At 40.1% G+C, this 26,494-nt stretch overlaps 1 protein-coding gene across 1 annotated transcript in view; it reads left to right on the top strand.

Annotated features, from left to right (window-relative positions):
• The first annotated feature begins 218 nt into the window (after positions 1-218).
• The window catches only part of LOC143034597 (uncharacterized), a 55,772-nt gene continuing 29,496 nt past the window's right edge, over positions 219-26,494 (top strand). Inside the window, exons 1-5 of the mRNA XM_076200898.1 lie at positions 219-591; positions 926-957; positions 7,598-7,762; positions 7,879-7,957; positions 8,307-8,459. Of these exons, the coding sequence (XP_076057013.1) occupies positions 219-591; positions 926-957; positions 7,598-7,762; positions 7,879-7,957; positions 8,307-8,459 (802 nt within the window). The remainder of the gene's footprint in view (positions 592-925; positions 958-7,597; positions 7,763-7,878; positions 7,958-8,306; positions 8,460-26,494) is intronic.

The raw sequence follows: 26,494 nt of genomic DNA, 5'->3' as shown, positions 1-26,494 counted from the left end.
ATTCGATAACCAAGCGTTGTTTTTCTGTTTTGTTTTGTTGTTTTTTCGGCGTTATTTTTGTTTGACCATTCCGGACAGTTGGAGAACGTGTGTGCTTGAACGGACGAGTGTAAAAATACCTTCCCAAGACAGAAAACCATTTACTGTGAGCCCAGTCCCCAGGTACGAGCTAATTTATAACCAGGCCAATAAGAAAATAAAGTAAAATAAAAATTAAAATGGCTTATTCGATCGCACTTCTCTTCGTCTGTCTCTTCGCCTTGGCGCTAGAGACATCAGGTGGACGAAGACGAGACCAGTCGTTCTATATAGACCGTTGGTCCAGCAGCCACAACATCCACGTCAACCATCTACCTCAACGTCCACCTCAATTCTCAACCACGCAACCCGGCACTGGAGTGACCTCCAGCTGGCCGGGAAGCTTGGCAAACGTAACAAGAGAGGAAATAGCTCTCCCGTTGGAGACCCATCGAAGCGTAGTTCTAGCCCAAGAGACAGCCCGCCAAACAGCGACCTCGCCTCCTTTGTCGACACAGGTGGCAGCTCCCTCGAACATGGTGGGCAATAGCACCAGTAGGCGGGATCCTCGATGTGAGTATATGTTTCATGTTTCACCTCCGTGTTTCTGTTTTCGAAAAGGTTCAGCCAGGACAGGCATTTACTAAATCATATGAGCAAAATAATTTGGAAGTAGAGATTAAAGATTAACCAGCCCATTACCACGAAGTGGGAAGTGAGAAACCTCTGGTAGGGCAAAGTCCTATCAGTTGCGGCAAGACGCCGTTTTTTTTTTGTTTTTTTTTATAGGCCGATGTTGTGTCACCTCCCCGCCTGGCCAGGGCTGTCGAGAAGGAAGTGGAAACATTACTTGTTATTGCAAACATGTTCTGTGTATAAATGTACATCAGAGTTATACTGTTCTCAGTATCCACAATGGCGACCACAACTAAATCTAAGGTAAAGCTCAATCAGACCTGAGTGGAAAGACTAAGGTAATTGATTTTTGTAATCAGCGGACAATTTCATTTGCCTGAGAGAAACTTCTGCCCCACGTGACCAGATCTTAAACATGAATGACATCTCGAGTTGTTCCTACCCGATTCCACCACCATCCCCACCCCCGCCTCCGCTCAGCCTTTAAGAACACCCAAAAATCATCTGGAAATGACGAAACTCCAGCAGAACGAAGACACTTGTCCTTTACCAACACAAGCAGATCCCCCCCCCCGCCTCCTTCCTCCCATTCACGATAGGGATGTACTGTACAGTCTTTATTCTAGCTGGCGACAGACGGTTCCCTTTAGCCTCGGGCAAGTGATCGTCGACATGAAGTTAACCTCAGCAAAGGGGTCTTTGACCCCTTTGCTATCATGACGTCCCAATAACTGAATAAAATCGTCTTGTACAAGTAAGATTAATCGATAAAGAAGGTCATCAACAGCAATGAGATAACCTTAACCTAACTTCATTCATATTTTTTATTCCGTCTGTCGCTAGACCGGCCATTTTATTCACCTTAGGGAAACTTCCAAATATGAAACGATAGAAAAATCAGCATTACTGCACTACGAGCCGGCACTCCAACGCTGGTGGACAAGGGGTTTTGTGTGTGTGTGTGTGTGTGTGTGTGTGTGTGTGTGTGTGTGTGTGTGTGTGTGTGTGTGTGTGTGTGTGTGTGTGTGTGTGTGTGTGTGTGTGTGTGTGTGTGTGTGATTCACCATGGTCTTGGATCACGTGTTGGACTCGTGATCGACAGCTATTACACTTCTAAATAACAGCTCAGAGCTCATATATGCCCGATCTATGGGTAACGCTGTGACATTACACATACACACTCAACTGCTTGCCCACGAGAGCTGGAGTGCCAACTCACAGTACATCAATGCTGAAATCATTTCAATCCTGGGCGGGAATCGAACTCGGACAGTTGGATTAGCTAGCAGTTGTGAACGGTTCCGTCGAGCCGTGTGTGTGTGTGTGTGTGTGTGTGTGTGTGTGTGTGTGTGTGTGTGTGTGTGTGTGTGTGTGTGTGTGTGTGCGTGCGTGCGTGTGTGTGTGTGTGTGTGTGTGTGTGTGTGTGCGTGCGTGTGTGTGTGTGTGTGTGTATGTGTGTGTGTGTGTGATTCAACATGGTCTTAGATCACGTGTTGGACTCGTGATCGACAGCTACTTCCCTCTCGGAAGAGAGCTCAGAGCTCATATATGACCTATCTTTGGGTAATGCTGTGACCTTACACGCACGCACACCACCAACTCCCCGCCCACGAGAGTTGAAGTGACGACCCGCTGGGCAGCGATACTGAAATTATTTCAGCCCTGGGCGGGATTTGAACCCGGACCACCGTAGTGGCAGCCAGGAACTCTACCACTGTGCCACGAGTTGTGTGTGTGTGTGTGTGTGTGTGTGTGTGTGTGTGTGTGTGTGTGTGTGTGTGTGTGTGTGTGTGTGTGTGTGTGTGTGTGTGTGTGTGTGATTCACCACCATTCACCATGGTCTTGGATCACGTGTTGGACTCGTGATCGACAGCTATTTCCCTCCCGGAAGAGAGCTCAGAGCTCGTATGACCGATCTATGGGTAATGCTGTGTGTGTGTGTGTGTGTGTGTGTGTGTGTGTGTGTGTGTGTGTGTGTGTGTGTGTGTGAGAGAGAGAGAGAGAGAGAGAGAGAGAGAGAGAGAGAGAGAGAGAGAGAGAGAGAGGTCACAGCTTTACCCATAGATCGGGCCACATATAAGTTGCGAGCTCTCATCTGGGAAAGTAATAGCAGTCGATCACTCGTCCGCCACGTGATCTAAGACCGTGGTAAGTCACGCGTGCACGTGAATGACTTGTCATACTTGTAGTATCGCTAACTAACGTACACCTTTCTAGACTACAGACCATGACACATGAGCCTTTGTATCAAAGTTGGCAGAAAATAATATTTCGAAAAAGCGCTTACCAGAAGCGAGCATGATTCCAAACACTATACGAACCAGCCCATCTAGCGGAATAATGCTATTCTTTAGCGCTCTTCAAGCCAATTGGTGTCGTAACGTTATCTGTCAGTAGCGTGGCTTACCGCTTGCCTGTGGATTTAGATATACACTTTCACCGCTTCCAGGTCTGTCTGTATATTATGATCCGACTGAACTTGTTGAAGAAAGATTGCGAGATCTGTTTCATAGCCCCATGAAAACTGACCAAAATAGAATGTCAAACCTAGAAACAGCACTATGTTTCGCAGTTCCAGTTTCTAATTATCATTGTGGATTGTCTAATACCACTGTACAACGACAATCTTCCTAACGCGAGCCCCTCCCTCCAGATGAATAAAATCGTCTGCCGTCAGCCTGAATCAAGATCAGTAAAGATCCGTTCATGGGTTCGAGTCTTGTATAGTGGTTGACTACTTCGTAGGATACAGATTCACCTTTGGGTCTTCTTCAGGTCAGATAGGCAGGGATAAGTGGCCACGACCGGTGGTTACCAGGAGGCACGAACTAATAACACCTTGTTCAACGAAGAAAGAGTATTAACGGATGCACAATCACCCACACATGTACATAGGGGGAGTCTGCGCGTGTCTTTGTTATAAGATTCTCTCTTAAGACTTCCTGGACCGCAAGCGATCTGCCCGTATACTCATTTAGTTACAGTTTTGTTACGCTGATCTATAGCGTATGTTCGCGTGTCAGACACAACCTGGCTCTACACAGACTCGATGTCCAGAAAGGGTGGTGTGTCGAAGGATGAGTGTATATCCTGAGCCCTATGAATTTTGGCGAGCTGCATAACACAGCACAAAGTATAGTTATCATATAGTGCACTAATTATACCCTTTCAAAATGGCGCCGTACTTCACATAATTTGTTCTAGATAAAAACGATTTTTTTCTGATGGGAAAGTAAATACTAATCTGAAAGTTGTCTAGATTGATGTACTCCCTCCACCTCCCTTCAGGCTAGATTTCATTCAGCTGGGTGGAGCACCCCCGACTCCTTAAAGGGGTTCGTGTTTGATAACACCATCCCCCACATCCATTCCTGCAACCACTGTCACTCTTCCCAGCCTTTCTAATTCCCTTAATTTCCACTTGTTCTCCCACCCATTCCACTTCGTTGGCGTCATCACACTTCAGATGCGCCTCCGTTAATGACGTTCCCTCAGGTATTCACGGCAATCGACGTAAATTTCAGTTTATTTCACACTTTCTCCCCTTCGTTACACGCACACTCCCACAAACTGCCTGCCACCAGATGCTAATGAGGAAAGAACTCCTGATGAACCCCTCTGATGACATCACGCGCGAATCGAAACATCTCATTGGACCTTGAGGTCCATTGGCTCCGCCCATCGCTTCAATGGAGACAGATGATTGGTCGGTCAACTGGGCAGAGGTTTTGGTCTGTAGCTAAACTTCCGTTGGATTTTGTCTCTGCCAACGAGATTCTCAAATTCTAACGGATACTACAATATCTCGCCCATTAATTAATTATCAGGCTGTTTTTACACATGCTTAGAGGCAACAACTCTCTATGCGTAGCATATACTCACAAGCATATCGCAAACAAAAACACGACTACATACACAAAACATCTACATAAACTTTTCCTTCTACTGAAATTATTTTCATTTCTAACACTCTCTCCTACTGCATCTCATATTAGTTTACCTACCGCTAAAACTCTTTCCAATTTTTTATCTTACCCTTCGACTAAGCCTCCTACTCATTTTCTAACTTTGTTGGATGAGGTTAAGATGAAAAGATATCCCTAAAGTTACCTCACAGTTACATATATTAATTTCAGCCTCCAGCCCACCTCTCCTAAGCCACGACCCCACGAAATAGATATCCCTATAATCGCTCGGTGGCAATGGCCCTCATTTATACACAAGTATTTCTTTTTATTTATTTTCATACATACATCTCTTCTACGAGTACAATAACCGATACCGCGCGAACGGTTGGTCTATCCAAAGTAGTTCATAGTCCATATCCTCTTAAGCGTCCTCTCGCGCTTTTCTTCTTCTTGTTTCCCCCTAGTTGTTAATTTATTAAGTACGATTCTTCCATCTTTGATGTACCAGATACAAAACTGTTGTATCAGATACAACCTTTTAAATTTTGTTTTATTGGTGGATCATGCTTGCCTTTGACAAGGTCAGTTATTTTGAACTCTTTGATAAACTCTTGGGCTGTAAGAATTTGTCCTATAGTGCCAACTGATTTGATATGATGAAAAATTTATATATGTTGGTTGAGGTTGTGGAAGATCTACACATTTCAGGATGGATAATGTATATCTATTTATTTAATCATGTGTAAGTTGTTTCATAATTGTCTAATTTGTACACAATATGTAGTATGCATTCGACCTGACCATTGCTTTATATCTGGTATATCTAAGATCGTTTATATGAGCATTTTGCTCTGTAAACATTCTCAAGGTTTCAAACCTCCATTTTACACCCGAGATGATTAAACTAGTTATTTGATACACTCATCATCCTCGGATAAATCATACCTTCGACTTCTAGGATGATGTTAAAAAAAAAAAGGTCGGGAAAAGCCCTGTCGGTTGCAGATATATATATATATATATATATATACATATATATGTGTGTGTGTGTGTGTGTGTGTGTGTGTGTGTGTGTGTGTGTGTGTGTGTGTGTGTGTGTGTGTGTGTGTGTGTGTGTGTATATATATATATATATATATATATATATATATATATATATATATATATATATATAAATATATATATATCCAACGCTTGTGCGTCCGTGACAATGTCCTTATCTGTAATTATCCATATATGTACAGGTATATGTGAAGTATAGTATGTACGTACTATATGTATATATGAATGCACGCATGTATTCCTTCACTCATAAATACTACAGTGACTGGTGACTCCTGTGGAGTTTTGTGAAACGTATTTTATCCGTAGGTCGTAGATCAACGACGTGAACGCGTCTTTTATGACCTTCTAGACATTATCGTAAAAAATCGACGTCGCAAAGTACGAGGCAATGGCAACTACCGTATAAATGATCATCGAAGCCAGTTGCATGTAAATTCTGTAGCATTTTCAAAATATTTTGTTATGAGTTATACTGTAATGCACTGTGACATTACAAGCTCGTAAATATGAACGAGAAAATTTGATAAATTGTTCAGGTCATCAATCTCTCACACATTTTCCTAACTTTGAACGTGAAACAAATAATTATTCTACGAACTGAATAAGACGAGAGCCTATAGTTTCAGGCACAGGTTGGAATAACGTAACTGATACCAATTAGACGGCGGGTGTGAGGTCTTGTGTTAGAGTGTGTGAAAGCCTCATATGTAACCCATTCAACTCCGATGACAAGATGTCTTGTCATTTGGTCAAATAAAACAAAAAATCATAAAACACCAAAATGTTTGATCAAACACCAGAAAAATATGACGTCAATCCTCGCTTCGCTCGCAGCGAAGCGAGGACTGACGTCATATTTTTCTGGTGTTTGATCAAACATTTTGGTGTTTTATGATTTTTTGTTTTATTTGACCAAATGACAAGACATCTTGTCATCGGAGTTGAATGGGGAACTACAACCACTAACTACAAGAGGAACCGTGCAGAGTGCAGACTGGCTGCCTCGTCGTGCAAGCGAGCTAGCAGCCTCAGAAGGAAAATACGTCGACATTCTTCGACTTGTCACGCACATGCGCGGTGAAATAGTCTTGGGCAATTGGCATCAACAAGAGTCCCCGGTAGCGCCATTGTTGACATGGCATCACGTGGTGCTCAGGTTTGATCAATCAGATTGAGACAGCAGTCAGGTAATGCCTGGATCAACTCTTGTAGCTTAGTTATTAGTATTATTACAATACAATTGAAGTGATTCTAATACCAAGTACTTGTCTAGTATATGACGAGAATCAAGATTTGTGTGTATGTCTGTATGGCGTAAAGTGAAATACAAATCATCCCAGGTTTGTCCGAAGATAGATTAAACATGGTATAACATCGTGAGAACGGGGTAAAGACGACTGGACAATTCCCATAATGTTTCGCTATGCTTAACCTATCTTCGGACAACCCTGGGAAGATATTTTTGTCTTTCACTGTATACACGTGAATATATATATCTATATAAATTCCGTTTGTTTTAGTTACACTGTTTCAATCAGTTTTGTATTTTACCTTTTTATGTATCTTTATATTTACAACTTTAGTATTTCAACTTTTGCACAGCATATGTACCTGTGAAACAGTTTTAAACACCTGCCAGCCAGTCTACCTACACCACTGTCTGTTTATATATATCCATAGCTGTCTACCTAATATCTACATGAAATTGTCTGGCGTTAGAAAGAACATGAAAAAACAACAATAGTTTTCAAAATCCCCTTAACGTACTAACTGCATGAAACTTGAACCTCCATCACACCTACGCGACTTGAGTGAGTTCGTTTGAGTAGAAACGACTTTGGTTACAATCTTTTATTTTTCGGATCTCCAAATGTCAAATCACCTTTGCGTCATATATTGAGAAGGTAAATGAGGAACCAAGAGAAGTTAAACCAATATGAATATTAGACACGTTTTCGAATTATCTTTAGGGAAGTTTAGAACACTTTGTAAGCGAAGTCGTCTTCCAGCTTTTCAAATTCACATTTGATGAGAATCTTGAAAGTGTGACCAGGATGCACACTGGGCTGAGACGAATGAAATTTATGATGGCAATTAAAGTAGAAATTAACACTGACTTCATCGAAGCAAAGAGGGTAAGCCAGGTATGCATTTGAATCCACTCACAAGTGTCGACCTCGTTTTCCAGTCATTGCACGATTGTTATCACCCGAACGATTCCAGTCACTCCTAAAAAGACGTAAAACCAGAGGTTCTCTACCTTTTGGCACCCGAAGTCATCAAGACCATCGACCCGTACCTCCATGAACCTGACACAAAATATAGAATATGTTAAGACTAATTAAATATACAATGGTACCGCAGTGGATATCAAATTCTAATGACTTAATTAATCAGTTATGTATTAACATAATAAAAAAAAAACAATGTACAGTGATACTACACATGCAGGAGTGAATCTTTCGCTAGTCATCCAAGTACACTTGTCAAGAGTGCCCCAAACCCCAGGTTGGGAACCCTACGTAAAACCAACCTCGACTGATACGTTTACGAATGTTGTTGTCATACACACGTACGGTACTCTTCTCGCGCCAAAACAATTTTATTCTGCTGATTAAAATAATAATAATAATAACAACGCTCATGGGAAAATAACCTTTGATTATCTCTTTATTCCAGTCTTCCCGCTCTTCGCTTTCGTCACCATCAACAACAACGCCTGCACGGCAGCGTCAGGCGACAATGGTACCTGTTACACTGCTTCCCAGTGTACTAGCCTAGGAGGTTCAGCATCCGGCAACTGCGCCAATGGATATGGCACCTGTTGTGTCTGTAAGTATTGCCATAGAAACGAGGGTTATGGCACCATCCCCTACCATACCACCTGGGCACCTCGTGATTCCTTTGGAGGGTAAAATGAGTCACGAGGGGAATATAGAAAACGTGACTTGTTCTTTTATCTTAACAAGCTCTGACATCTTCCATTCGGTGATGTATTCAAGATATTTCATTCTGGCTAACGCTGGACAGGTGTATTTGGGTCAAGGGACGAGAATCCCTCTCTATATCTCTTCGTCACGACGATGAGAACATAGACACTTCAGTCAACTTAATCCCATACAACTTCATTCGCTTGGGACAGACCACAAAAATCAGAGGGTTAAAGTCTGCGAACCAGTGTTACTACAGCCGAGTAAAATCGCCAGGAGACAGCTAGACATAATAAAAAGATGAACAGGATCTCAGAAGGTTCTGATTATTCACAGAATTATTTTTTGTAATGACGTGATCCAACTGACTTGTCTCTTGTTTATCTTTTCAATACAAGGCTGAATAAAATCACCTGACGTTGGGTTGAACAACATTGTAGAGTGCGTTATGACAGCAAAGATGATGAATCACATATTTTCATATAAACTTAATCACTATAGAATATCCATTGATTGTACAGCCATGTGCAAAAGTTTCAGTTCTCGCAACGTTAATATTCTCTTTCATCGAGTACGTGGAATATTTTTCCATTTAGTATTTAGCTTACAGTTGGGTAATTTTCTTGAACAGATAAAAAAAAAAGTCGGACAAATATTTTCATTTTTATCATGAAAAACTGTTTTTTTTTTTTTTTTTTTTTTTTTTTTTACACTTTGCGTGAGCTTCACTCAAAGGCACCAACATCTAAAGGTCGCTTAGGACCTCGTTCTTCTGCTCTTGTGTGATTCACCCCGGTTTTATAATCACGTGTTGGACTCGTGATCGACAGTTACTACCCCTGCGGATAAGAGCTCATAGCTCATATATGGACCGATTTATGATTAATGCTGTGACTTTACACACGCGCAACTACTTTGGTGCCGCCTTAGTGTCGTGATGTTTCTTCAGGCCTGGGCGGGGACTGAACTCCGATTGCAGAGTTAAAAGGGAAGCACGGTACCACTACACAAGCAAGCCGTGCGTTCATATTCGTGTGTCTGTGTGTTTACCTAATTGCAATATACAGAAAACGCTCGTGGAGTCTAGTCTCATCCTTTCCAATTAAAATTTTTACATTTGTCTGGAATGCTCCGCGTGAGTTCTTATATGTCTATGCGTCGGCCTTGAGTGTAGGTATGTGTCCATGTATGTACAGTATGTGCGAGGGGGCCCTGAAAATTTCCTGACTTTAAGAGTATCGTGAAAGGGTAGACCTGATACTTTTATAGGGGAGGTAGGACAACTATATAGAAGATAGGCAAAAAAAAAAAGCATGATGGTATACTGTCAATAGGGGGGTTCACACACAGGTTTATGACTGTATTAGAAAAAGGCGTGAGAGGTTGAAACACACGATAACACCAAGATGTGTCTTTATTGTAGATTAACACAGAGCACTATCCTAACAATATGAATATCACCAGTGTGATATCTACAGTCTACAAATTATATAAAAAATAATCATACACAAACCACCTTCCTCTGCTCTGCAGGCGTGAGGCCGATGTGTCCAATTCTCCTCGAGTAGGTCGATCTCCTCCTCGTGATCTCCTGCGTCCTGGTGCCCTCCCTCTGTAGAACTGGGAGGGGGGGGGGTCCGCCCTCAACGGCGAGCAGCCGTAAAGTACCAAGATTCTCCATGCCCTTCCTCTGCGGATCTGGGAGGGGGAGGGAGAATGGTAGAGGGGTCGATCTGCGCATGCGCGCAGCGGTGGTGACCGCGAATAGTTCGGCCTAGTTGGCAGCCCTGGGAAGTAGTGACCCCACGCTATGGTCAATTTCCCCCCGGTCCGGGTCAGGTGCTCACCGCGCCGACCGGATGCAAGCTCTATCTTGGGATCACGTGGTCAGCAGGCGAAATGTCCACGCTGGCATATACAATATATCTTTTTTCCTTTTTGCAGGTTCAACGCATGATGGTAACGCCTACAGTGGATTTTGGTAAAATTGAAGCACGGGCGGTCATGAAGTTCTTCTTCTTGCAAGGCAAAGGGGCGGCGGAAATCCATGGCGAGATGAAAGACGCCTTGAAGGATGACTGCCCATCATACTCTACAGTGAAAATGTGGGTTTCAAGGTTTCGGACTGGTCATTTCGAGGTCACAGATGAACCCCGGTCAGGACGGCCAACTTCCGCAACCACAGAGAAGGAAGCCGACGCTGTGCACGGCATGATTCTCGAGGACCGCCGGATTTCAGCGAAAAAGTTGGCCATATCATCCACAACATTCTGGACATGAGAAAGCTTTCCGCAAAATGGGTGCCGAAATTCTTGAGCGCAGATCAGAAGCGCATCAGAGTGATAACATCAAAGGCGATTTTGGACCGGTTTGCAGCGGGGAAAGCCGATTTTATGGCTCGTTTAGTCACTATGGATGAAACTTGGCTTCATCACTATGATCCCCTGACCAAGCAGCAATCAATGGAGTCGCGACGCAGCGGTTCACCGCATCCCAAGAAGTTTCGGACCCAGAGGTCAGCTGGAAAAGTACTGGCTTTTGTGTTCTTGGACAAAGATGGAGTACTCCTCATAGAATATCTGCCAAAGGGTCACACCATCAACGCAGAATACTACATGTCTATGTCGGACGAATTGTGTGAAGCTTTGAAGCAGAAACGCCGTGGAAAACTAAATCGTGGTGTCCTCTTTTTTGCAGGACAATGCACCAGCACACACAGCACATGAAACTCTACGGAAAATACGCGACTTTGGCTTCGAATTGGTAGACCACCCACCTTACTCCCCAGACACCTCTTTCCGCAACTGAAGAAACATCTCAAGGGAACGAAATTTCACTCCGATTCGGAAGTGACCACTGCTACATAGGCCTAGTTGGAGGCACAACCTTCCGAGTTCTTTTTTCAGGGCTTAGAAAATTGAAGGACCGTTGTAATAAGTGTGTGAATCTGAGAGGGGAATATGTTGAATAAAATCATAATTAACTGATCTTCCTGTATTTTCTTTCACCCAAAGCCAGGAACTTTTCTGCATCCCCTCGTATGTGTATGTCTATGTGCGCATGTATGCATGAATATATATATACATATATATATATATATATATATATATATATATATATATATATATATACATACATACATACATATGAGAGAGAATTGGGTGGAGAGGGGCAAACGAAGATATGTTGGGGATAGAGTTTATTGCCCTAACGTTGCGACCAAGTTGGTCTTTTTCATAGGACTCGCTGCTATACAATCAGATCGCAAGTCTTATACTCGTAGCTAGAGGGAACCCGTCAAGCTATGAGTGGATGGATGTGTCAAATTTTCCCTTTGGCTACCAATTTAATTATCAAGACATTTGCTGCTTTTGAGAGGCATGTAAAACCATCTCTGTTGTTGTTTTCCCTGATGACGATATGTGCAGCTTCCACATTTTTCTCATCTTCCCAAGTCCCTCGTGTAGAATTTCCACGCGACTCCAGTCAGGTAGATGTCCGCATTGGTCTAGGTGACGAACCAGGGAGTTAGATGTTCTATGCATACTAAGGTCGTTTTTTTTATGCTCACTCAAGCGTTTCTTGATCCCTCGACCTGACTCGCCGAAGTATGGACAGCCGCTGCATGGAATGCGGTAAATGACACTGAGGTTATTCCGAATATTTAATATTCGTAATAGACAGCAACATTACTTACGAGGCAACCCCTCTTCGCTGCATCGTCCAGCACCATACAAGGCTAAACCCCGCCATCACGGACAAAAGCCCTACCCTGCCCCTCTACCATGCGCGGACAAGTTGAACGCCTACCTGTCATCGCCCAGCACCACGGACAAAAGCTCCGTCCCAGGTACACGATCACGTGCGGACAAGTTGACTAATCACCTACCATCGTCCAGCAACACGAACAAAAGCCCCGTCCCAGGACCACTACCACGTGCGGACAAATTGACTGCCCATACACCATCGCCACACACAAGCCTACATCCAGACTCGTGTTTCCAATACCTCCACGGGCCCTCCACTTCTCAAAGGAAGTATCTTTCCACAGTACGGTTCCCAATATATATATATATTGTTGTTATATATATATATATATATATATATATATATATATACATATACATGTATATATATATATATGTATATATATATATATAAACTGTATTACATTATAAATTTTCACATTTCCTCTTATACACATATATTCATACTCATTTTGTTTTACAGCACTGTACCATCTGTGTTCATCTCACCTCACTACAAGCCAAAATACCTCATCACCCAGGAGCCAGACCATCACCATATCATCTTTGATAAGTAGATATAATATTCGTGATAGGTTTCACTTAGTGGCTACTCTCTGATACCTTTGTGTTTACATTTTACGACGCGATCCCAAACATCTCAACCCACACACAATTATAGTACTCGTTCCCGTTCTGCCAAAATCTCACCTACTCAAAACATGGCTACCACTTCTGATAACAACTTTCCACACTTCCTCACCGAAGACACAAAATCTTATAACATTATCAAATCAAGGATAGATCTCAACGACACACTCGCAGGTGATATAATCCAGTCCGACATTTCTGAGGAAACAGACACATATCCAGAGTTTATTCAACGTTTCAAAAACTCCTTTGCAGCATTTATCAATTTGGCTCACTTTCACCCCTCTACTCATTGGCCACAGCGTACAATACCAACCCATATAGAACAAAGGAAAGAACAGTAAAAAAAAATTGCATCCACTTTCAAAAGCGAGATCAGGGAAAGCCTCAAAAACTCAGACTGGGTTACAGACAACAAAATCTCACTCGAACACGTAGTCTCACTGCTAGCCTATTTCTGACTACTTTCTCAATTACACCCAGACACACTCCAAAAAGCTGGCACAATTCCATTCACACCAGGCACCACACTAGGAGAATTTTCCAGGAAATTCTCCGATACGGAAAGAACAATTGCTCACATCCACAGTCAGTCTGTACCTATCACCCCCACCCACACGATCAAGTAACACGATCAACGTCACATAACACTACGTCAAGACAGATGTCTCGTACTCGCTACAGCTCACGTCAGCGTTCTCCATCACGAACACCATTCTTTTGCACCTACTGCCAAAAACCAAGACACAGCACAAACAGATGCTACTACAGACAGCCGTCCCAGCCAAATCGCTACTGCGATTACCACGGAACATGTTACCACACGAGTGACTACTGTCGCGTGCTCTTGGCACAAAGACAACAAAGACCTGCTTCACCACAACGCTTCCCCACCAGAGACACACATAACACACCTTCCGTATGACTACAAAACACAAACACAACACGCAAATCCACACAAGGCACTCCATACCTGGAACTTCCCTCACCAACCCTACCTGTGCTTACCCTGAACACCCCGGACACAACCTCAAACAGCACCAAACTCACCATATTTCTAAACACTGGATTTCCTTTTAACATTATGCCCACGTTCAGTTTTAACAAACTCTGTTCGGAGCGCAAGAAAGTCACCCTCCTAGAACCCCCTGATATCCAACTCGCCAACATCGATGGTGTACCATTTCCTATCCTTGGAATTTTTTCCTTGGATATTAACTTTAAAGATCAATGCCCATCCATTCCACTTACTATCTACGTAGCTGACGTGCATTTTCCCGCTGACATCCTCATAGGTTTGAACTTGATGAAGCAACATAATATATTTTTATATTACGCTTAGATTGGTATAATTTATGCAAACCATTTCCTCCCTGCGTTGTATTCAGACACCCCCAGACCATTGGCAAAATACACGTGACCTAACTCCAACAGCCAAACACAAACAGCTCCAACACTTGCTCAACCACTCCAGCCCCCAAGATTCCACCTCTCCTTCCTTGCTCACAGCTGTCAACATGCATTCCAAACATAACAGACGTAAAAACTCCTCCCACATGTGCAAATCAGCAAAACGGCATAAAAAAAAATCTCATTCAATACCGTCGACAATTCATCGACTGAGAAAGATGTCTTATCTCTCATTGAATATTTCAACCTTCAATCCACCCCAGTCTCACAAATGTTATCTACTTTCAAACACACTCATGCAGTAATCATTAGCTCAAAAACGCTGTTCCTTCATGAGTATACAAAATTACACATACGAGTCTTCCAAGCCCCAAACACCGATGTAATCTGTATGCCAGAGACAAGCCGCATGAATGGTATCTCCCTACTTTCCGCTATTAGTTCATCATCAAAGGCCACACGTGCATACTGATTGCAAATAATGCTAATGTCCCGATCACAGTTGGCACTAATATTTGTAATTTCTTGGTATATCCCTCACGTATACATCACATGGAGGACAAATTCTCCACTTCACAAGTGAGTACCACAACTTCCGATGTGCTAAAAGCACAGGAATCCATTCATACCTCGCGTTTCAACACCGTAGATTCCCCCACACACGTATACTTATTTACTCTTTGCAACAAATTTAGACATACCATCGCATTGCCAGGTGAACCTCTTGGAGTAATAAACCTTATTCAGCACCATGCACCTTTGGGAAAACGCAAAACCACGTTACATTCCCACATATATATTACCACACAGTAAACGCACGATTGTAGAAAACCTCATAATAGACATGATCGATCAAGACATAATCAAACTTTCAATCTCTGAATGGAATTTCCCTCTTTTTGTTGTTCCCAAACACAATGGTTCCTTCCGCCTAGTTGGGGATTTCATAGAATTAAACAAACTATCCCAGAAATACACCTCATTCCAGTATTACACATCTTTCACAACCTTGGATCTCATGTCAGGATATTTCTAGATTCCCTTTGATACAGAGCCTAGACTTCTCACAGCATTCAGCAGGAACAATGGACACTTTCAATTCAAACACCTTGATATGGGTCTTGTTTCAGACCCCTCTGTTTTCACACGTCTCATGCACACAATACTTGGAGGCCTCCTGGACACTCAGTTTTTAAGTATCTTGATGACATTATCATTGTTTCCAAATCTGTTAGCGAACACCTACACACGCTTAACACTGTCTTCTCACGACTAGCAAAGGCATGTCTCAAACCGAAGCTTAAGAAGTGCTCCTTCCTTCAGAAAGAAACACGCTTTCTAGGGCATGCCCTTAATTCACAAGGAATTTCAACCTTGCAGGACAAGGTCAAGGCAGTCATTGATTTTCCACACCCTATCTCTATTGATCACATACATTCGTCCCTTGGTCTATCAGGTTTTTACAGACGGTATATCAAAGATTACGCTGGTGTAGCAGCACCCTTACCCGCCTTACTTAATAAAGACACCCCCCTTTAACTGGACATCTGATCAAGAGAAAGCTTTTAATGACTTAAGATGAGCCTTAACGACGGCACCTACCCTTAGTTTTCCAAAACACAAGCTTCCTTTCACAATATACACGGACGCTTGCTACACAAGCATCGGCGCAGTCCTCAGGCAACAACACGACACAAAACCCAGACCAATTGCCTATGCTAGCCGCACACTCAACAAACATGAACAAAATTACTCAGTAACGGAAATAGAAGCACTAGCTGTAATATACGCCCTTAAGCACTTCAAAGAGATTATCCTTGGTTACGAGATACATATCCACAGACCACCAACCAATCTTATACCTCTTCAAAGGGAAAAACCTTGCAGGCAATTTAGCACGTTGGTTTTTCACCACACAATAATTCATGCCAACATTCCATTTAGTTTACGAATAATCGAACGTGGTGGCAGACGCCCTCAGTCGCCACGTCGCTTTCATCGGTCAAGATCCCCCTCCTGTCAACCTTACGAAAGCGTGCATTGCCACTGCGTAAAAGTCAGATCCCTTTTGGAAACGTGTTATATACTTCCTCACCTCTGGTGATACAACAGGCACAGATGATTTTCCTCCAAATACTGACAACTACATCTTAATAGACGAAGTACTCTATCACACCACAACACGGAAGAACAAACACGTACCTAATTGTTCAGTGCTTCAGCTTGTTGTTCCTACGGAACTCATTCCTGAAATTCTAAAACTTGTACACGATTCACCCATCACTACTCACCCAGAAAAGGACAACTGCTTGACACAAACCAGATTACAGTAGTTCTGGTTAACCATGAGGAAAGATATACACTCCTATATTGATGCTTGTCATTCATGCGCTGCACACAAAGGTCATATTAGCGGCCATGTTCTCATCTTAACTTATCATGCCCCTTGCAATCCATTCGACACAGTAGCTATTGACCTTCTTAGTTACCACTCACCCCAGCGGAAACCAATACCTCTTTCTTTGTGTAGACATTTTATCCCGATTCTGCATTCTTTCACCCTTACCAGACAAGACAGCACAACACGTTGCACAAACGATTGTTGACGAACTCATATGCCTCTACACTACTCCCAAAACACTCATTTCAGACAACGGAACAGAGTTCAACAATGAAATTCTTTAACATCACGAAATGCAACACTACTCCTTATCACCCTAGCTCTAACGGTTTAGTCGAGAGATAGAACCGCAAAAACCTAAATGTTCTCCGACATCTTGCCTCTGACATATCCTTCTTGGGATGAACATGTACCAATGATCCAAGCTTGCATTAACAGTGCCATTAACAGGTCAATATCGGAGTCACTACATTTTGTCCTCTTTGGCTCGGACAAAAAACTCCCATATGGTCTCCTTACGTCAGACTTACCCCCATATACAATTTCAACGAATATGTTAAGGTACAAAATTTCGACACTCTCCAAGAGACAATATGGCACGACTTCATAATACAGGAGCGAGATATTGCATGGTTGAAATTGGTAACATTGTGTACATCAAAATTTTCTCCTAAGTTCACATGACCCTTTCGCGTCATTGGTCTAGTGCCAAACAATAATAAAATCACTTAGTTTGCAGAATTTAACACGGTCATACACAAAATATCAAAGTAGTACCTCGAGGCCTAGAACTCCAGCATATCCCATCTTCATCTCCAACAACTATTCCATCACAAGATTCTCCCATCTCCTCTCCAGCCCCTTTTCCTAGATACAGCTTTCGTATACATATATGTGTATATATATATATATATATATATATATATATATATGTGTGTGTGTGTGTGTGTGTGTGTGTGTGTGTGTGTGTGTGTGTGTGTGTGTGTGTGTATTTACCTAGTTGTATTTACCTAGTTGTATTTTACGGGAAGGGGAGCTATGCTCGTGGGGTACCGTCTTCATATCTCATTTTATCTAAACTATTTTTAAATTCATGTATTGTTTTTGCACACACCACTTTCTCATCTAACTTGTTCCAACTGTTTATTACTCTGTGAGGAGAGCTGTTCTTTTTCAAGTCTCTTCTATAGCTGTCTTTTTTTATTTTCTTTCCGTGTCCTCTTGTATTTCTGTTATCCCATTTTATCATATTCTCTCTATCAGTAATTTCTATGCCTTTCATGATTCTGTAAATAGCTATCAAATCTCCTCTCTCTCTTCTTTGCTCTAGTGTCTGTAGTTCAAGTTTTTCTAGTCTCTCTTCATATGATAGTTTTGAGAGTGTTGGTGCCAGTTTTGTAATTGCTCTTTGTATTCTTCCAAGTTTTTTTTATACATTTTTTTGTACTTGGTGACCATATCGTTGCTGCATATTCCAATCTTGGTCTTATCAGGGTGATTAGGATTTTCTTCACCATTTCTTCATCCAGGTATGTAAATGCAACTTTGATTGTTCTTATTAAATTATAAGTTTCTCCAAAAATCTTATTTATATGTTTCTCAGGTGACATATTATTCATAACAATGACTCCCAGGTCCTTCTCATTTTCTACTTTTTTATTCCTTCTTCTCCCAATTTATATGCTCTTGTTATTCTGTTTTTGCTTTTTCCAAATTCCATTATACTACACTTTTTTGTATTGAGCTCCATCTCCCACTTCCTACTCCATTCCTGTACTATATTTAGATCTCTCTGTAGTGATTCACAATCTTCTTCAGTTTTCACTCTTTTCAGTAGTTTTGCATCATCTGCAAAGAAGCTCATATAGCTTTCAATTCCTTCATCCATATCATTAATATATATAGCAAACATTATTGGGGCCAGAACTGTTCCCTGCGGAACACCGCTTATTACTTCATCCCATTTTGAGTGCTGGTTTCTTATCACTACTCTCATTTTTCTTTCTTGCAAAAAGTCTTCCATCCAATTTAGTAGTTTTCCCTGTATTCCTCCTTGAGTTTCTAATTTCTTAAGCAACTTCTTATGTGGTACTTTGTCAAAAGCTTTCTTTAGGTCTAGAAATGCACAGTCCGCCCATCCATCTCTTTCTTGTATTATATCTATTAGCCTTGAATAGAAACATATTAAATTGGTGACGCATGATCGTCCTTGTCTGAATCCAAATTGCCTTGGATTTAACACTTTGTTTTTTTTTTTCTAAATATTTTACCCATCTACTTTTGATAATTCTTTCACAAATTTTTGCTATTGTACTTGTTAGAGAGACTGGTCTATAGTTTGTAGGTTCTTCTTTATTTCCTCCTTTATATATAGGTACTATATTTGCTTTTTTCCAATCTTCTGGAACTTTTCCTTCTTTCAAGGAACTGTTTAGTATGCTATGTATTTTGTCTGCCAGTTCATTCCTGCATTCTTTCAGAATCCAGTTTGCTATATCATCTGGTCCATGCGATTTTCTGACATCAAGATTACTCAAGTGTGTCAATATTTCATTTTTGTTACTTCTATTTCTTTCATAGGGGGGACTTTCTCTTTCCATTCAATTTCTTCAGGTTGTATGTTCTCCCTTGTAAACACTGATTTAAAATGTTTGTTCATAATTTCTGCCATTTCCATTTCCTCAGTGTATTCAACTCCCTCTTGTCTTAATTTCTCCAAGTCTTGTTTGTTTTTCAGTTTATTGTTTACAAATCTGTAGAATAGTTTTGGTTGATCTTTACACTTTTCTATGACATCTTTTTCATATTTTCTCTTTTCCTCTCTGCACGTTTGTACATATTCATTTCTATAACCGGTATATATTTTCCATTTTTCAGGTCTTCTGTCTTTTTTCCATCTGGTCCAGGCTTTGTCTCTTTTGTCTTTTAACTCCCTACAACTTTTGTTGTACCAGCATTTTACATATTCTTTTTCTTGTTTTTGTCTTGGGACATACTTTTCCACTCCTTTTTTGTACATTTTTGTCAAATATTCCATTTCTCTTCCACTGTTGTTTCTTCTTTGTATATTTCTTCCCAGTTTTCTTGTTGAAAGAATTTTCTTATTTTATCAAAGTTTGTTTTTTCATACATCATTCTTCCTTTTCTATATTGCTCATTTCTTTTCCTATATTTTTCTTCATTAAGTTCCAGTTCAATCAATATGTGGTCACTTTTACTTATTGGTGTTTTATATTCAATCTTGTCCACTATTCTAGGTTCAGATGTGATTATTAAGTCTAGTCTCGATGGTTCTTCTTCATTTCTATACCTGGTGTTCTCCTGTATCCATTGTGTCATTGTATGGTCAGTAATCATCTCAAGTAGAGCGTTTCCCCATGAGCCGTCTCCACCCTTTACTGTCATTTCTTCCCAGCAGATTTTTTTGCAATTAAAGTCGCCCATTATAACTATTCCTCCTCCATCTTCCATTATTTTATTTAATGTTATCTTTGTGTCCTCTAACATACTTTTATATTCACTCTCCTCCCATGAGGCTGTTTTCGGAGGCACATAATTTATCACAAATTTTCTGCTCTTCTTATCTCTGTCTTCCACTTCTATCATAATCATCTCTACTGTATTCTTTCCATATATGACACCCTTCACGTTTATATCCTTCTTAGTCAGGAACATAACTCCACCCCCTTGTTTTTTCTCTCTGTATTTAATCCAATAATTATATGCATTATGTCCTACACTGTTGGGTGGTAGTGGGCCTTTTAATTTTGTTTCTACAATTCCCATTATGTCCGGTTCTTTTTCTTTCAAATAATCATTCAGCTCATTCAATCCTGTTATTAATCCATCTATATTTGTGTAAGACACTCTTAGTTTTCTGTCACTTCCATTGTGTTCTCTGTTTCCCTTTTGTTTTTCTCTTGTATGTCGAACTGCCTTAGTTTCATATTCACTACTCTCCAATAGAATCTCTCTTTCTCTGACTCCGTTCTGCTCTCGTTTTTTTTTTTTTTCTTAGCTTCAAGTCTTTTCTGCTTTTCTTCCTCTCTTTCCTCTTTATTCATTTCCCTTTTTATCCATACCTTTTTATATTGTTCACTTGTTGCTAGTTTCCCTGTTTTGGATAAGATATTGTCTACCGTCGTTTGTGACCTGAATTTAATCTTAATTGGTCTGGTCTTATCTGTACTATACTTTCCAAGCCTGAATTTTTCCTCAATTTCCTTCATAATTTCTGGTTCATCTTCCTGAACTAATTTTAGTAAACTGCTTACTTTTTCATTTTCCTCATTGGTTCTTGAGGTTCTATCTGGGTTATTTTTCTCTTCCATTCCTAATATAATTATACATTTCTTTTTGTCAGCTAAGTCTTTTACTATATTCTCCTTCTGTCTCATCACTTTAATAACTGAGTCTTCAGTTCGTTCTCTCATTTGCTGTTTAATTATATCAGTAAATGCAACTTTACTGTTTTCTTTTATCGACTTCCATCCCTCTCTGTTTTCTTTACTATTCCTCTTCAATTCCTCATTCTCCACCTTTACTTCTTTTAACTGTCTTTTCAGGTTTTCTATTTCATCAGTTAAGTTTTTGTTCGCCTTCTCTAGTTCTTCCAATTTTTCAACCCTTTGTAGAATGTTGTTAACATGACCGAACCTACGCTCCAAGTCCTCGATCATCTTATCGACCTTCTCTTCTAGTCTTGTCAGTCGAGGGGAGGGGGGGGTTGTGTCCCCCCACCCTCTTTAAATCCCTGGAAAATATTCTCATCACTTTCTACTGTATTGCTCTTATCTATACTTCTAATCTTTACATTTTTATTAGACATTTCATCGTCGCTCAGCTGATCGGGGGGCCATTTGTTTACCTTTCGCCTGTCTGCCTGGGCCAAGTCTACTCCTTCCTCATTTCCTTCCATTTCCCCAGTAATTCCTCCCCTTCTCCTCTTTCCCTACTTTCCCACTACCCCACGAGCAATTTTCCCCCACCCTGCAAATACAATAGGCACTTCTCTTTGCTTTGGGATCCACGAATCTTCAATTTTCTTCAGAACGTCTTCTATGCCGTCCGTTCGTTGAAGTGTGTGTGTGTGTGTGTGTGTGTGTGTGTGTGTGTGTGTGTGTGTGTGTGTGTGTGTGTGTGTGTGTGTGTGTGTGTGTGTGTGTATTTTGGGAGCAGGTTTTCTTTAATACAGGCTTGAATAAATACGACAACATTCTGGAAGTTGTTGATTTTCCTTTGTGCGTTTTCGATTTTTCTAATTATACTCTTCCCTTGGATGGGGTGAGCATAAACTAGTTCCTTAAAGTTTTCCATTTTATTACACGACATTTCGTCTTTATCAAGACATCTTCTGGTATTTCTGTTTTAAAGATACAATAAATATTTGTGATATTACAAGTTGGAATTTAAATTACATTAATGGTTGTACATATACAAGATTATATATACAAATCAAAGTTTAGAATTACAATTAAGTTTAACATAGTAAAATGACATTTTAAATTTGACGAAAAATGAAATTACTACTACATGCCTTGTAGGTGAAAGGTTTCCTTAATTTAAATAACTGGCGGTTACATCTTGACCCTGGATGACCTTCGCTTGGGAAGGTGTGAGGTGATTAACGGATTACCCGTGATCTCTGGGATTTTAAACTGTTCGGTGGTCACATGAGGAGAGGGGTTGTGTGGTGGGGAGGAGGAGGGGGAGGAGAAGGTGATGGGGGAATGGGGCTGAGTTGTGCTGAAAGGGAGGGGGTGGAAGAGGCGAAGGAGTGCATTCTATGACTGTACAGGGGTATACTAGATGTTAGGTCGCATAATAGATTGATGGAGGGGCTTTTTCTCTAATGCACATGGAATCTAAAAGTTGGAGCTTTCTGGAGTTATTATGGTGGCCTATGATTTTGGTATGCTTTGATATTAATTCTCTGGTGATTACAATGTTGTGGTATTTCTTTAAATGTTCCTTTATCGCCCCCGTTTGTTGATGGCACGATAATCTTCTGCCTAACGTGCATTGGGTGATCAATATAACTGGCTGGAAGTGCAAAGTCTTCCTCTGGACAAAAAAAATAATAAATTACATTGGTCCTTTGCAATGCCTCTGGTTTGAACAAGTTATTCTTCATGACCAATCAAGATGTTTTGGGATTTTTATAATATATGATGACTTTTATTTCATCATCCCTTTTTTTACGGGGTGTCAATTTCTTTATTATATCTCTATACAATATATAGATATAATAAAGAGAAATTGCCATAACTTATTGTGTATTGATTTCCGCCAAGAAAAGAAAAACGTATACTACGTTGATGTATTATATTTTAGTGTTATCATTCAATTTTCTAATGGTATGTCGAGTTGGTGTGCACTTCTAAAATTTTACCAAAATAAATCACAACTCTTCATTCACACATGCTATCCACAGAAAATATAATGAAAAGGCAAGGCAAAATTTGATTAGCATAGTCCCCGCACCGTGCTGCACTCCATACTTTATTGTTTTCGCTAATACGTATCTTTACAGTTCAGTCTTCCGATGAATGACACGTCTTGTCGTCTGAGCCCAAATCTATACTAAACTACTAATCTGCCGCAACAAAGAAATCAAACTAAACAGCACTTGATAAAAAAGTCTCTTTGATTTTCCAATTGCCTGATTATTTTCGGATGTGGTAAAAATCAAGAACCCCAAAGTACCCATGTAGAGATAAGTTACCCTGCTTATTAGTTTGTAAAGAGTAGCAAAAGTGTTTGTAACTATTAATCGCCACAACAGTGAAATAATTTAAAGTTCGGTTAGGTTAAGCTTGTTAGGATCAGCCACCCCAAACACTGGGGTTGAGAATCTTTGCAACATCTAATTTTCGTCACTAAGCACAAACTGATCACTCTTTACACATACCCTATTCTTCGTTGTTACAAATGTAATACAATGTGTCACCAACACTAAGTTAGACTGTTTTCTACGCAGGTATAGCACATTTTCAATTAACACTGACTGTCCGATTTCTTTGCTTCTGAGTAAAGTGTTCTAACGTCACAGCTTGAACCGTTGGGCACCACAGTTCAAACTATGTATCAGAACACTCCGTAAAAATAACTGTCGTTTACGAATGCATCCGTCTGAACCCTTCATATCTTAGACTTTTATGTAATTATTTTTACTTTCGTCAGGTTTTTCCATTCTGCGTGGGAATCTTTAGCGTGTGAACGGCGTACACACGCACACTGATACACACTCATGCACATCCACAGTACACTCACGCACAAATGTACTTATGTACAAATGCACATTCATGCACACATACACTTATACTCATATATATGTACCTACATATACCCGTAATTATACTTACAGTGCATACATACGTTTTGCGCTGTAGGCGTGTGCATTTGTGTATGGATATTTGCATGTCTGCATACTTTAGAATATAATGTATGCATTTCATGACTGTATGCATGCCTAGGTGCACTTTTGCTAAGTTAAGCCCCCTTTACTACATTGCCTAATCTACATGTAACGACACGAACCGAGCCGTACAATTAAGTTTTTGATACCGTCCCACACGAAAGACTACTTACTAAATTAGCTTTACACGGAATAAGTGATAGCCTATTAGGTTGGACTAGTAATTGGTTGAATGGTCGAAAACAGAGAGTTGTTTTAAATGGAAAAACTTCTAGATGGGAAAATGTTACAAGTGGAGTTCCTCAGGGTTCCGTTCTTGGGCCACTTCTATTCATAGTATATATAAATGATATAGACCATGGACTAAAATCTACTGTTTCCAAATTTGCTGATGATACAAAACTGTGCGGAGTGGCAAATGATCACTCAAACCAATTAGATATTCAAGAAGATTTAGATCAATTACAAGAATAGTCTGAAAAGTGGCTAATAAAATCTAACACAAGTAAATGCAAGGTAATGCACATAGGTAAAAATAACAGTAAGTACGATTACAAGTTATTTGGAAATTCGTTAACAAAAGTGAATAGTGAAAAAGATCTCTGCGTAATCATCAGTAACGACCTCAAATCATCCAAGCAGTGTATTTCAGCCTCTGAGAAAGCAAATAAGATTCTAAGAATGATTGCGCGATCTTTTGATTTCAAAAGTCCATCACTCATTAACAAGCTATATAAATCGTTAGTTCGTCCACATTTGAAATATGCTGTTTCCGTATGGTCACCGAATCTCATTAAAGACATTGACAGACTAGAAAAACTACAACGGCGAGCCACAAAACTGCTTCCAAATATCAAAAATAAATCATACGAAAATCGACTAAAACATATGAATCTGTTTTCCCTAAAAAAGCGTAGACACAGAGGTGACTTGATACAGGTCTTTAAGATTTTAAAGGGAATTGACAACATCAAAAGTGACCAAATTTTCACATTGAATGAGAATCAGACAAAAACAATGGTCTCAAACTGTCCGGAAATAGATTCAATTTGGAAGTAGGTAGAAACAACTTTGCCAACCGTGTAGTTAATGAATGGAATAAACTTCCTGCAGAGGCAGTGCAATGTACTTCAGTTCGAAGCTTTAAGAATCATTTAGATAAACACCTAAGCAAGATGCTCTAATGATTATAATTTATTTTATATTATTTGTTTTTGTTTTGTTATCATTTGTCTGTCTGATTTTCATTTATTATTAGTTATATGTCAATTTATTATTTACTATTTACCTGTTTGTTTATTATTTAACTATACCTATGCATTTATTTATGTATTTTATTTGTTATTTACATTATCATAGTTTTTATTTATTGTTTTATTATTATTGTGATTTTTTTCGCATTCGACCTAGATATGGACCAAAAGGTCTCCTGTCGGCATGCTCCGCCTTTGTAATCCTTTTTATTTTTGGTAGCTAGTGTGGTATATGGTCCGAGGGCCTCAGGTTGGATTTTCTCTTTTGGAGATAGTTATCTCTATTATCATTAACGGTGGTCAACTAATGGGTGTAGTGTTCCAACCCGACCAGAGGGATTTAAAAAAGAATCAGTTATGGTTACCCGTGCTACTCTTATTCTCCAGGACGGGAAAAGTAAAATAAAAGTTAAAGGGAATATATATATATATATATATATATATATATATATATATATATATATATATATATATATATATTTTAGGAACTTACATGTATGTTCCATTCACAACCTTGAGAGGGAAAAACAAACACACACACACACACACACATATATATATATATATATATATATATATATATATATATATATATATATATATACATATATATGTATATATACTGTATATATATGAGTAGCTGATGTATATATATATATATACATATATATATATATATATATATATATATATATATATATACACATATGAGAGAAATTTGCTAGTAACAACGACATCAATCCGATAAATTTTATGACAGTCGCATGCAGGATTCGAACCCACTGCTATCGGCCACCTGTAAGATCACTTTCATAGAGCCTTAGACCACTACAACTGCCAACTGGTGCACTTGGGCCTTATGTAAAACAGGAATTGCGGTTGCAGATTAGTGATCATTCCTATCCTCGGGAATCAGTTCGATTCCAGGTTACAAGGGTTTTATAGTGTCTGTTGGTGTAGTAAAGGTACCTTCTGATAATGTAATTCTTGTAATATATTCTATGCACTCCCCCTCTACGCCTGCAACCTGTAGGCAGCGAGGCATGTCTCAAAGTCAAA

The sequence above is a fragment of the Oratosquilla oratoria genome, chromosome 2 (assembly GCF_046742065.1).
Source record: "Oratosquilla oratoria isolate Oo_2021 chromosome 2, ASM4674206v1, whole genome shotgun sequence".
NCBI classification, from domain to species: domain Eukaryota; kingdom Metazoa; phylum Arthropoda; class Malacostraca; order Stomatopoda; family Squillidae; genus Oratosquilla; species Oratosquilla oratoria.
This window is presented reverse-complemented; position numbering and strand designations above follow the sequence as displayed.